Raw genomic sequence first — 14,620 nt, 5'->3', positions numbered from 1 at the left:
CCTAACTTATATTTAAAATCAGCATTTTCATCCAGGAAATTACATATTATAATATATTGATCAAGAAAAAATATTTTTGTCGGTGACGTTATTTATGTCCGATCAAAACCTGTGCACGTAAGCAGTGTTAAATAATATATTTCAAACAAGTCGTGCATCGCGCGTTTATGTGCATTTGTAAACGTTGTCCGTGGCGCTTGCGCTCGGCATGCGCGATATAAAAATAACCAGAGATACACGAATGGCGCTGTTTTGTAATAGCCACAAACAATGTGTAATTTATAAGAAGCTGTAAATTGGTTGCATTTCAAAATCTCCGCTCTACATTGTGTGAAAATAGCACCTCGGATTAACCAGCAGGGAGATAAGATAGTAAGCATCCCACGTGAGATGATGCGAGTGTTGAATGCAACTCGACACACTGGCCCGTGTTCCCGAGCCGGCGTGGGCGCATACACTTAACATTTCGTTACTTTCAACACGTATCGGCCCGATAAGCCAAATAGAGGAATTAATAAAGTTATCCACGCTTCTTGTTAACCTCTCTATCCTTCCTTGATAGTTACAAGTACCTACCTAACCATGTTTTTTAAACTGAAGCAACGATGACTTTATAGGTTAACCTTACTGTTGTATTATGTTTTACAAAACGTGTACCTATTTCGATCAATCGATATTTTTTAATCCAGTTAGATACTTTAACATCCATATCGCTATCATTGACACATTATATCATAAATTCTGTAGATACACGTATTGTTTCTTAATTCGTTTCTGATAACAGCGACAACATTGGAATTAGGAAGTCCAAAGGCGTATGATATGAATTGGCTGAAGTTCAAAATTATGAATTTAATATTAAATTACGTATGGTTTTATTATTTAAAGCTACTATTAATTCTGCGCGGTTTCACCCGCTCTGTTCGGTTCTTATTGATCATTACGTGATGTTTCGTAGCTTTCCTCGATAAATGCGCTATCCAATATAAAAATAAATTATTCAAATCGGTACATTAGTTTAGGCGTAAAGAAGAGTCAGCGCTGTGATTTAATTTCGTATTTATAAAATTTTCATCCCAATACTCGGTTCCTTCTTCGATAAATGCACCATCCAACACAGAAATAATTATTCAAATAAGACCAGTACTACCGAAGATTAGCGCGTTCAAACAAACAAACTCCTCAGCTTTATTATATTAGTTAGTATAGATTAGTATTAGAAGTTTCGGCCAGCTGTTTATAGAAGGAAATTCCAGCACATTTGCATTACCAAATACGTAGTACGCATGTACAAATGTTGACTCGACTTCTTTCTTCGGAGAAATCGTAAGTACGTGTGTACCTACTTGCATCTAGTGATACGTGGGTATTAGAAATGGTTAAAATTCTAAATGACGCTGCGCCCACGCCGTTCGCACAGAGATGGAAGTAGCGGTGATTGATTGTAGTTTGTAGTAAACAAGAAACATTGTTTCTTCGAGAACTCGTTGGATAGTGTTTACAGTAACATTCTTACCGAAATATATGGATATACGGTAATAGCGTTTTATGGAATACTACTTGTTGGGACGTGACAGAAAAACAAACACAAACCCCATTTAATAGCCGACTTCTAATATTAAACGGTTTTATTTATATAATAATTTGCAACCTACTGAAACTAATATCTAATATTTACAATTTTCAAGTTTAATGCCTAAATTCTATATTATGCAATAGATGAGTTTAGATTTAAATACTTAAAATATTGCTCAACTGCCGCACTCAAAGACATTTAATGATTACTTAAACTATTCCTAGTAACGATTTTTTAGAGAAAACAATTATAAACAGTAAGATATTTATTTTATTTAATATTCGTAAGTAAAATAAAACGACCCATAAATAGGTTCATAAAGAGTAACCGTACCATTGTTTTCTTTCTATCTGGCTTTAAAAAATATTTATTCGCATTAAATTCTATTCTACATTCTAACCACATAAAAAGCTATCCAGGGTCACAAACAGAACCGCAGGAATTCCAAAGTGGAACAAACTAGAGTCGTTTGTCAATCAACGTGAATTAATAATTACTCATAACTCCGTTCAATTATTTCTAACAAGTGGACAATATGCTCCAGGCTTATAAGCACTAGGTACAATACTGAGATAATAGTACCTAACGAGGTATTTAGATCGATTTATTGCTAGTATTAAGTGGGTATTGAATGTTTTCCTAAACGTGACAATTTGACTGGGTATAGTAAAATTTATGTTTATGGAAAATAACAACGCAAATCTGATTAGGAATTATATTAACGTTTCTTGCTAATGAGAGAGTAAAGCAAATGATAGTAAACCTCATAGAATTTAAAGATCAAAAGCATTAAACGAAACTACAAACAGTTTCCTGTTTTCTAAAACCTCCACTTCCATTAACTTGGCAAACAATTGCACTTAAATAGGAATACAAAGTGAACTACAAACTCGCTATTAGTGCGATACCACTGCAAGTTGATCACGTAACTACAGGGGCCAAGGACAGATGGCCGCGGCACATTAGCACTAAGATTGCGCGCGCTGATTGCGACTTACAACCACACTACCTTCCCGGGTTTCTCTACTTCACTATTATCCTGCCATGCCATCTACGACCTTAAAGTTTAACTACACTCAGGTCAGACCCTCATTAAGGTCCTACACACGCCAGACAATCGTACCTATCCTAGTCTACTTACGAACAACAATGTGTCTCTAAGTGCTCATGTGTTCTGTGTTTATTAACGTTTGGCATTGAGGAGCAGATTTTACCATCTGTATAAATAACTCCTTGTGTTCGTATGTATGCTGGTAGTAATGAGATCATAAATGCCTTAGGTTTTAACATTAGCATTACAAAGATCTAAGATAAAACAAAACCAGAAACATTCGTCAGTTTTTGGCATAAATTCATGAAGGTTGCGAATTTAATTTGTTTATTATGTTTTTGTTCCAGTGGATGACTGCGCACTGCGCACACTGGTTCACAAAAAAATTGGTGTCTCTCATTAGTATATAATTAACAACGTTCAACGTTAGGTATCACTGTGGAGTTCTGAGCAGTTTAATAGTCTGTGTTTGATTGTGATTGGCGTTATGTCCACGACTCGATCGAAGATATTACCTAAAGTAAATAGTATTAAGTAGGTTTTAGATAACAGAGGCCTCTGTACTCAGCTGTGTTCGATAAAATATGTGTTAGTAAAGATTTCTATTATGTAAGTGTTGAGTATTTTGCTTGTACTGCGTATCAGTCAGTTTAAAACATCGAGAGTGAAGTGCGGACGCTAGAAGCCATACATTTTCGATTCGCAGAATTGAATTGCAAGTGTCTAACGCGGTGGAGCGCTCCGTCGCGAGCCGCGAGCCGCGGCCCCCGTCTGATAAGATAACCTTGCCTTTCAATTTACTTTGCTAAAGCGCACTTACTTGTGGCTCAGAACACGCTTATACAACGCTTATCAATTAAGTACATCCACGATATTTGAAACAAACTAAAAGTAATTCAAGAAATACTACGATACGATTCATTCTCTACTAAATTTCCGGTCCGCTATCGTTATCAACAAAGAATGAGGCTATTGTAGCGAAGGTGAACCGTTAACTAAATAATAAAGTAGCGTGCCTATCTACATACATATCGCTTATTATATTGTACAAGGATGCTGCCAGTTAGTTATGATGTCAGCTGTTTATACAGTATCTAATGCGTACGAGTACTTAGTGGTATCTACAAGATGTAGAGTCATGCGACATGGGTCTGTTAAGTACCTCGTGTTCAAAGGGATCGTCTGCGAGAGGAACCTGTTTCCGTTTATCTGTGCTGAACGACAGCCTCCTCTTGAACAACTTCATCTTAGCGCAGTGGACGCCGGCTTATCCTGGGTGTCACTGCGCGTGTCCAACGCGTTACTAACTCATTACAAGTAAGTTACGTGACCGTAACTTTAAACTTTATTTTCACGACACACTAAAATATATTCTAACAAATTCTCTTTGACTGCCCAAAGAAAACAGTCATCACTACAACACTCGGGCGAGTTAGCCGCGATTTTATACAAAACCGCGTAAACTGCCTATTTTCGCGCCATTGAGTCGCGCGTGGATAGTTAGAGTGGTCGGGCGCGGCGCATGTCCGTGGTATGCGGTGCGAGCAGGTCGCGGGCACGTCGCGCACTGTCCGCGCGCTGGGCCAGCGCTGCCGCAGAGTCGCGCGGGCGCGCCCGCCACCGCGCGTCACCTTCACACCGTACCAGACGTGTCAACTAACCGCCCCCCAATGTTTACATATTTATCTTCATCACTGCCTATTAAAACCTTTCATAAATCAAAGATCATAGAACTTTGCTTATTTGGTTAGCCCAAAAAGGCATCTAAATCTTATGCAAAGATAGACTACGGGTAAATAACACTGTAGATAAAATGTTATCGTAAACTGACCTACAAAGTTGTAAGATAAAGTAATGGAGATACCTTCTCCATGTACTGATATCAGATTTCATTTGACTATGGACGTGACTTGCGCGTGAAATTGAGCAGCATCCGCTGTTACCATAAACAATACTAAAATAGGAGCGGCTAAGCTAGTTCTGTTTGACAGATGTCAATTACATGAAACGTACTGGTCCCCCGGACACTATAACAAATTGTAGTTTTGAGTAGGGTGAATGAATTAAAGACTTCACCATGTTGGTATGTTTGTGCAAATATGTACATAATATACTCGTACCAATGCCCCAACTTACAAAAATGTGTAAGGATATAATTAGGGAGTAGGTAGAGGTACCCTGCATTCCTTCAAACCGCGCTGACTAGTGGTTTGGGTTGTTTTGAGATGATTCTAAGAATCGTTTTCTTTGTTGGCCGCTAATTAATCACACATTTTTATTGTAGCAGTCATGCGTGTAACAGTTTTTGTTACTACGTACATATGCCTAATAAATAGAGCAAATATTTGAATAAACTAGAATTTAAGACTGTCTACCTGTTATTAATGTTTGTTTAATACAAAAAGTACCTTTTGCAAACAACCGTTATCATTATTATAATTATAATAAGGGCAATTTCACGCCTTTCACTAAAAGGTTTGAGCATCACTTAATTCATTTAAATGTCTTATCTTCAAATCATGTTCACGTTTAAGAGGACTTTCATTTTCGTTCTGTTAATCAATTATAGCCTTTTCTTATACGGTTTTTTTTTCATCCATTTACCAATTCAATCTTTCTGTTCCTATGTATCAGCATCATTTAACACCTCCTCGATATTCTTTTTAATTACTGTCCAAAGTTAAGCAAAATTTTCTAGTCGAAAATTATTATTCAGCGCTTCATAAAAGCAGAAAATACCAACTTACGTAATATTTTAAATGATACTCCACTCTATACATATACTCGAGATCCAGTAGGCTTGTAAATGTAGGTCATTTACAAGCTACAATTTACGAATATTCAACTAATTGACATTTAGACGAGACTCCAGATATTTCATTATAGAGCGAGATCCCAGAGCTGTCAGACATATCTTATTTTTACAAGCATTTAACCTTCGGCTTACAGTAGTCTTGTATGTACTTTTTAATGCCTTAATGTTTGTAAAGCTTGCCGAGTGACACCAGCGCAGGTACCAGGTGAGAAAGGTAACTAAAAATTAGACTAACTTAACTTAAATTTTTATGTCTGATTTTTATATATGTTTTGTAGAATATTACTCTGAAATCATATTAAAAAAATCAGACATTTTCCATGGACCAAAACTTTTATCAGACGCTATAAAGCTCTAAAAAATAGTGCGCCTTACAAAATTGTAATAGCAATATATGTGAGGTTGGAGAGAAATATCTTTTCGGCAAAGCAGTAGCACATTTGTAACATTCACGATGGTAATCACGTTCGTGCAAATTATCTGGTAAAACTATGATGATTTGTACTACTGTTTTGCATTACAGGGGCACCATATATTGCTATTACAATTTTGTACGGCGCACTATTTTTTAGAGCTTTAAGCCGTCTGTCAAATCATCAAATCATCATAGTTTTACCAGATAATTTGCACGAACGTGATTACCATCGTGAATGTTACAAATGTGCTAATGCTTTGCCGAAAAGATATTTCTCTCCAACCTCACATATATTGCTATTACAATTTTGTAAGGCGCACTATTTTTTAGAGCTTTATAGCGTCTGATAAAAGTTTTGGTCCATGGAAAATGTCTGATTTTTTAAATATGATTTCAGAGTAATATTCTACAAAACATATATAAAAATCAGACATAAAAATTTAAGTTAAATGAGTCTAATTTTTAGTTACCTTTCTCACCTGGTACCTGCGCTGGTGTCACTCGGCAAGCTTTACAAACATTAAGGCATTAAAAAGTACATACAAGACTACTGTAAGCCGAAGGTTAAATGCTTGTAAAAATAAGATATGTCTGACAGCTCTGGGATCTCGGACCATTATGAACGGCAAATAATGGTTAATTGATTTCAAGAGCTGAGGCCTCGAGGGAATCGGCAATTTATTTCACTTTACATTTAACAACTGCAATAACAGCTAAAACGACTTCAAATTGGGTTCCTCAGTGAATTGGTTGAAATTTTGATATATAAAGCACTTTGCCCTTTTCTGGGTGTAATGGAGAAAAATTTTCTGTGACCCTCGTTTATCTTATGACCTGATATTCGTGGCCCTTAGTAAAGTTATATCTGGAAGGTCTGCCAGATAGTTCTGTACAGACCATTCTGATGATTTGTGGCTGATAGGCCTGTACATGTGAAACAGACCGTGAATAATTATTTTCCATAAGATTTATATAAAAGTTCCTACTGTCTATACTTATATATACTCGTAGTTTCTCAAAAATTAAGGATATATCTGTTAAATCGATGATACAAATATTATAAATAGACAGAAACAGCTATCAAAGTTATAATTTGATAGCAAAAGTAAAGGTCATTCCTGAGACCTGACCAGATGATATCAGCATCATCTGTGATGTCATAGTGCACAAAATGAACTATGACGTCATCAGTTTTAAAATGTTTCTTGCAAAGCAATAAGCTGATTTTTCATCCAAAAAAAATATCACAATAGAACTTCGCTCATTTTTCTCAAAAAGGCGAAAGCAGGTTTTATTATCAGTTCATAGATAGAAAGCCATAAAAGTCCATTAATTTGACTGGCCAAGAAAGAAATAGTTTTAGGGCTGAATATCACTGAAAATTTCAGTTTCATGAACTGTTAACAATACGCAGCCGACAACCTGATGATGCGACACGCTAATCAACCCCAAGGTTACTCAGAGATCGTACTAATGAAGCGATGATCACTGAACTTACGGTAAATAAAACATAACAGAAGGTCACGGCTTAATCTACGAAGGGTAGACAGAGGTGCAATTATGTCATGTAATGACATTCCCAATTTTAAACCGACTTCAAAAATAAGGGGTTCCCAGTTTTCTATAGAGTCTACCTTAAATTGTCAAATAGCGAACACAATTCCAAACTCCGTGCTAGATAACATATATTATTATAATAATAGGTCTTGCCCTATCCAGAGATCAACCGCGAGTCCTATTAGTCGGTAGTAGCACTTGCAACCCATTAACCAATGAGATAGTTAATGAGTATAAGCAGGTAATTATTATTACAATATTACGTCATAAGTAAGTAGCTATATATTTGCAATAACATATTAGTATGCTACACACCTTGTAAGGTAACATACATAAATTAACATATTTATCGCGAATAAGTAAATATTATCTCTAAGGATTATCTATTGATCTCCATAATTTCTTAGAATCTACGCGTCTTAAGTTTATTTACATGATCGGGTTAACGAAGAGTTAATCTGATCTTTATACTACACATAGATCACGTTTTTATAACTTTTAAAAAGTTTTGTAACTAGAAAAACAAAGGTAGGAAAATTATATTAGTAATTATAGGTAAAACGTTTTACAAACTGTAAATAAATAAATAATTAGATATATAGTTAAAGAATATTTATAAATAAATATTTATTTGCATAATACACACTGCATGAAAATGTGGAAATTCAGAAATACCTAATACTACTTTACCCAACTTATAAATCGAGCGCGAGATGTCTTTTATCCGACAAACGAGGTTTACAAAAACAAGTCTTTAAAACTTTGCGTCTTGCAAATTACTGCTTAACATTGTTTTATTAACATACTCAGAAGAGTTTTCATATTTGAGTAAATATAACAGTTCCCATGACCTCAGCTCATAATCCTAAAAAATGTAACTTTACTGTCCGTTAGTGTTTGTTTAAACCTCAAACAGGAAGAGGAATCTCGAGCCCGGAATGTAGCAAGCGTGGACCTGACAATGTTTGGCCTGTCATTAGAGCTTTCTAAATCCTTACTGCACTAAACCATACATGTGAGAAACACACACTTCTTCATAAATATACGTGAACAGTAACAGCACAAGAATTTATATTTAACACAAATAATTTATTATAGTTTTCTTGACCTTCGCAAACGGAACTAATACATAAATTCTTAGTACTCATTGCTTGTTAATTTTATTAGTCTGCTATTCCTGTTTAAACTCATTGCTAACAGAGCTATGAATGACGTAGGCAATGATATAGATACGTATGTATGCCCTCAATACAGAAAATTTGCCAAATGGCGTGAAAATGAAGTCGATAGCAGCGTGAGCCACGTTTTGACCCGTCGTCGGTCGTGCCACTTTCTTGTTCACGTCCCATAATCATGATGGGAAGTAATATCAGCAATTTCTGCTCCAAACAGGCCCTTATATCAGCCATATCTCGCAGCTCATATCCATTCAGCGCTCAATATGCGAAAGTTAATGATCGAACTCTTTGAAGATACCTTCCGTAATAATTACAGCGAATTCATTTATATTTCGTGTTTCCAGCAATTATCCGTTAAACGTACCATACACGGCTCCATTTAACGTCACACGCGAGACGATTTTTATATTATTACAGTTATAAAATTTCAATAGGGACTGATAATGTATTTCGATGTTAATAGCCATTAAAACATGGAATCTGTTTGCAGATAAGGAGACGCGGTGTTTACGAGGACGCAGAAGACGGCGAGGCAGTAAATCAAAAAATGTCGTTACAAAGTTGAGTACTTACAGAGTTCTGTACTTGCGCCAGTACTTGCGCGGTGTTGGCGGAGTCGCTCAGCTCCACGGCACCGGCCACCTGGAACAAACATTTCTCGAGCTACATTAAATGGGTCAATTGTTCCCGAGGGACAGACTCGCAGGCTCAGTTCGGTCCATCGCGAGCTACGGAATTTCATTTGCCTCTATTGTGTACCTTACAATTGGCAGAATATAAACACGAAAAAATATAAGCAATTTTGGAATATTAAATGGTGGATTCATTTCCTCGAACGTGATTTGGAATTATATAAGGATCCTGTTTTTGTTTAGCCGCAAGATAAGGAAATAAAACTATGGCATTGTGGGTGAGGTCAAGAGTGTGTTAGGAACGAAATCTGCATTCCATCTGGCACGTAGACGTAGTTATATGTAGTAGAAAGAGCTGCCTACGCCTGGGGCAGGGCGCATCGACCTTGTGCCACTACGTATTCGCGACTTGGTCTCGGACTCACCTTGCCAAAACGTTACGTGCCACTGCAGAGTAATAAATTAAAACCCGCGGGTTCGATTCCCGCACACAACTTATATTTATATAGGGAAGTTACGCGGAAATTGGTTTCCTTTTTGTTTTATGTTTATTTATGTGTGCAAATCTGTGCTATTTTATTTGTATAATGCTCATATTTACAGTTTACCACAACTTTTAGCTAAAATTTTAAGTGAATCATTTTTATATACATAGATCATATAGATATTATAGCTTTGTAATTTGCATTGAAATATAATGATTGGACTTTGACTTCAGGTGTTAAATAAAATTAAAATAAACATGAACATGGCATAAAGTGACAAAAACAACTTTTAGTAAAATGGTTTCCAATCCATTTATTTTGTATTCGTATCGAACCCAATTTTGGGAATAAATTCTCATGATAAGGGTGGGGGGAGTGAGGAAACAAAAGCAACTGTGTAACTTGGGACCGAGACCAATAAGTCGGGCAGCGTCCCTCAACAAATAAAATACCGTTTATCCGAACAAGATAAGGGAAAATCTCGCTTGAACGAATTTAGAGAGAAAAAACCGAATAATCGACACGAGAGAACGACCTAAATGAAGTGAAATTTAGTTTCCTGGCGCGGTCTTAACTAGGTCGGGGTAGCAGGTTGGGGTGGATTAACTCTGCATATGGTCTTCGCGACCCTGTTTCAGGCTGATAAGATAGTGCACATGTCTTTTGTTTCCTTCAGTATGGGATAGAAAAGAGGTACCGTATTCTTTGGAAAAGTTTAATGATATTGGTATTTTGTGATGTCAGCAATGGACTGTAAGCTGTTGATGACGATTCGAGAGTTGTGTTTATCAAAGTCAAAGTCAGATCATTTATTCCAATTAAACCATAAATAGGTACTTTTAAAACGTCAACAAATAAAGAAGTTAATAAATAGTCTGTCAGTCAGTCCGTCAGTGAAGCGAAATGCTCGTTACATAGTGTAGCTTCGAATGGAGAAGAACGAGCAAGAAACTCCACTCGTTACTGAAGAAGACAGTCATATAACCAATAATATTCCTGATATAAAGCAAAACAAAAACATATTTTCAAAGACTAGAAATAAGAAACTGGAAACCAAACATAGTTGAAGTACAAATAAACTCCCATAAGTTTCCCCTCACGTATACTTCAATAACATACCATTCGAATATGGTAAAATGAAGTGAAAGTTGGAAATAGTTCACAAATGTACGCAAAAGTGGATTTACTTGTTTCCATGTGGATCAAAATACCCCGGGGGTACAATTTGTGAGTATTGTCTGATACGTTTCATCACAGCGTTCCATACATTGGTTACGGAACTGTAGTATATGATATTTTATATGCATTCTATCAATATGCATGTAGATGTGTAACATGTTTTTTTTTCTTAAAAGCAACGTCACGCCTTTTGCCCCCGAAGGGACAGAGGTGCACATTGAGGTACACCGGTATACAATGTACACACACTTTTCACCATTTGTGTTATAAGTCCCATGTAATATGGAGTGAGCCTATTGCCATATACTGGGCACTATAATACTTTGCAAACCGAAAAAAGCCCTGACCCGGTCGAATCGAACCCCAAAAACCCTCAGTCGCACTTGCGACCACTTAACTAACGAGGCAGTTTTTTTTTCTAAGTACATGTTAAATTTAGTCGTAGAACCATGTTATATGGATGAATGGATGAGCTCGGTGACTGACAAACCTGTGCCCCGCGTATTATAAGACTCGTAAGTCATAACTTATCTGCCAAAAAGGGCCTTCTCTTTCAGAGAATTGAAGGCGTGAACTATGGATGTAATATTTCATTTTGCCATCGTTTCACCATGCATTTTGTGTCCTTGCCAGCCTATCAGACAATTCAATAGATAAAACCAGTAATTTTGAACGCATCAGATGTTCAATAACATTGTTCATGATAAGAAATACCTACTCTAAATACATGGCGTTAAAATTTTTCTTTTCCAAAATTAAAATTAGAATTTGGCCTTAGTAGGTAAGAAAAATAATTTAAATAAACCTTTTTTGTCATCATTACCACTATTATTAGAAAGGATTTCGACATTACATGCTTAATTTTGAATTTTCAAATTACTATCATGAATTACACAAATGAACTTTATAAGAAGTATTCGTAGCACCCCTTACCACTTTTATCAAGCGACGAATATTCCCAGAAACCAATAATTACAACAGAAAGTAGTAGAAAACGTAGAAAATTCTATTACATAAGACAACCTTTCCAATTATGTACAGAAAACGGATTGGTAATTGTCGATTCGGTAGTACCTTTTATAATTGTTTTAAAAAAGGTCTATAGTTTAATATTTCTCAGAAATTACAATAAATAATAACGTAAAAACATCATTGAACACATAATAATTCATATATGTTAAGTATGTAGAGAGAGAAACCCTGCAAATTACAGGGCTGCCACCTTGACAACACAATCTCGCGAGATTGCCGCCATGCATTGCGTCGCAATTATAAAACTCATCTTCGAAAGTGTCGACGCATTCTTTGACCAAAGAGTGAACAAGTGATAAGTGTGGTAATTCCTTAAACGAGTTTGCCATTATTCAACTGTAATCACTCGCATGTTTTATGCATTTATTTTTAATACTTACTTACCTAATAGTTTTAGTTGTTTTACTGAAATACTTTGAGTTTCAGTGCCTAAATAAATCCAAGTAAGATTAAAGTTCTAGGTAGACCTTCAAAGATCATCATACGTTCATAAATGGTCATCATACATTTAACATACTTACTAGTTTCAATTAATAGACAAAGTTAAAGCACTTACAAAAACAATACCGCGATAACTGATCGTAAGTCTGCGATAACTCGTATTTTATTACATTTCATACGAGCGACGATAAATGTATTAATCGATTCTCGGAATTTACAGTTATTTCACATTCAGTATCACAGTTACATAACCACACACTTTTGTTTACTGACACAACACACTTATTATCACACTTTATACTCCTAACACACTTACAGTTTAATCTCTGCATTTAAAGTAAATGGCTCCAATGTTCACGATATGAGCGCTTCCGGACTTGAAAATAGCTGTTGACCCTTTCTCTAGTTGCGATAAGGTTAATTTCCTCACAGTGCGGGCGGCCGGGCGAGCCCAACGTCCATTACTTTCCATTAGCCTAGGAAATTCATCACATATGCGGTAAAACGAAGGAGGACGCCCAGGTCTACGTGACTTATAACCAGCCATCGGTCACCTCACTCGAACATTTTTCACTCACGCAACTAATGAGATTCTCATACAATGGACGTCTGCATTCATTACGTGGCATTGTTCCTTGTTGTTACGTGTGAAATTAACAAAACTATGTTGTATCGTAACACAGGAACATAAATAACCATAGAGGTTCATTATGAAAGTGTTTACATCGATGTTAATAAGACAACAACTGTTACAAAAGTTAGGTTATGTTATGGTATAACCGACTTGTCTTTGTTCCGACTTGAACATAATAAACTAGCGTGGAAGACGTGCTCGTAAGCCGTATGTTAACCACTTCACATGCCGCATTGCTGTAAAAATAAACCTTAACAACACTCCCGTCCCGAAGGAGACGTTCGACCCGGTTTGTGTTGCTTGATCAACTCCAGAACCTCGCTTACTTATGTTTATTAGGTCGATAAGGAAATGGCGAAGCTATACAGTCTATTTTCATTTGAAGTTCTCAGATGTTGTGGGGTTACGTGTCCATTCAAAATTAGACGTCTATCAACAAATGATGAATCAAAGAGTTGCCATCAATAACTCTGCGGTTTTTACTGGGAAAGGGAATCCAAGTCTTTGATGTCACTTTGTGTAACGTACACCGTGGGTTTGACAACAACATAAAATCGTCTGAGTAAGTTGACGTCTGATAACAAAAGAATTTGAATATTTTAAAACGAAGAGGAAAAATATTTTTGGATATAAATTCCCGAAAACAAAATAAAATCACATAAGTCATGCAATCGGTAATTCATGGGGGCCTATAATTTGGCGTGTTCACCGGTGGGCAACGTGCAAGGGTGTCCTATTACCGGCGTGTGTCAGAAGGCAGCAATTTGTAAGCCTGCTGTTATTAATTACGAGGCTCGGTGGTCCTGTCTCTGGAGCACCGCCGCGCCCTCACGCGCTCTTCTGACAAACCAATTTCGTAACATGTTTACGAGTCTCTTGTGAATTTACCTGAAAATCTTGTTTGACTAGAGGAATGCAGAGCTTGTACATTTTTAAAGCACTGTGTAATATTTTTAAGGTATCAAATAATAATTGACATGTCAAGAAAAACACATTGAAACCGGTGTTCCCGTTTCATAAAAGCGTACTTTATATAATAATTTTTCATTTTTATGATATGTTTTCAATTGCTTCGGATTTCTGTTGCGACACTTCAAATTACTTTAAAGCCTCCCATATAAGGAGTGCACTGACGTTAAGTATAATTTAAGGCACAATTTAAAGGGAAATGCATGAGATTAAATAAGTGTTTAAGTTGTTTGCGTGCAGCGGCCGACGTGACGTCTCAATTCGCCGAGATGACATCTCACATCAGACGTCTCCACAAATGAAGGTGTTACAAGTAACGGACAGAGTCCAACTTTCATACGTTCACTCGATACGCGATAAATTGTGAAGGGACTGACCAAAATATTTTGGAGAAAATAAAAAACGAAACGTGACTCGGTATCAAGACAATAAAGAATGGATGTCTGACAGCCAACCGACTTACTCGTGTTGAGCTGATTATACTCCTCGGATCATTACTCCCACTATCTGCAATCCGACATTATGAAAGTCATAAATTTTAGTCATGGGAATCGTATATGTATTTACGAAATAGAGCAGAGGTAATTCTATTGTCATTTACGTGGTTACACTATTTACTCGAATCTGTGCCGCTCTGCTGCATCGCCTAATGTTTC

The 14,620-nt window shown here is 36.5% G+C and overlaps 1 protein-coding gene and 1 long non-coding RNA gene across 21 annotated transcripts in view; one reads left to right on the top strand and one right to left on the bottom strand.

The window, feature by feature from the left end:
• LOC126910817 (uncharacterized) overlaps positions 1-14,620 on the top strand; it is a 289,873-nt gene that overhangs the window by 29,571 nt on the left and 245,682 nt on the right. The gene's annotated exons all lie outside the window — the stretch shown is intronic.
• The window catches only part of LOC118278387 (tensin-1), a 96,169-nt gene that overhangs the window by 42,096 nt on the left and 39,453 nt on the right, over positions 1-14,620 (bottom strand). For 14 of the 20 annotated variants that reach the window (XM_050694432.1, XM_050694422.1, XM_050694411.1 and 11 more), the window contains one exon: positions 9,166-9,234. In XM_050694432.1, coding sequence (XP_050550389.1) covers positions 9,166-9,234 — 69 coding nt within the window. Of the gene's footprint in view, positions 1-3,789; positions 4,209-9,165; positions 9,235-14,620 lie in introns of those variants that run through there. The other 6 variants (XM_050694468.1, XM_050694480.1, XM_050694498.1 and 3 more) reach the window with 1 other exon arrangement.

Source organism: Spodoptera frugiperda, chromosome 1 (genome assembly GCF_023101765.2).
Source record: "Spodoptera frugiperda isolate SF20-4 chromosome 1, AGI-APGP_CSIRO_Sfru_2.0, whole genome shotgun sequence".
NCBI lineage: Eukaryota > Metazoa > Arthropoda > Insecta > Lepidoptera > Noctuidae > Spodoptera > Spodoptera frugiperda.
This window is presented reverse-complemented; position numbering and strand designations above follow the sequence as displayed.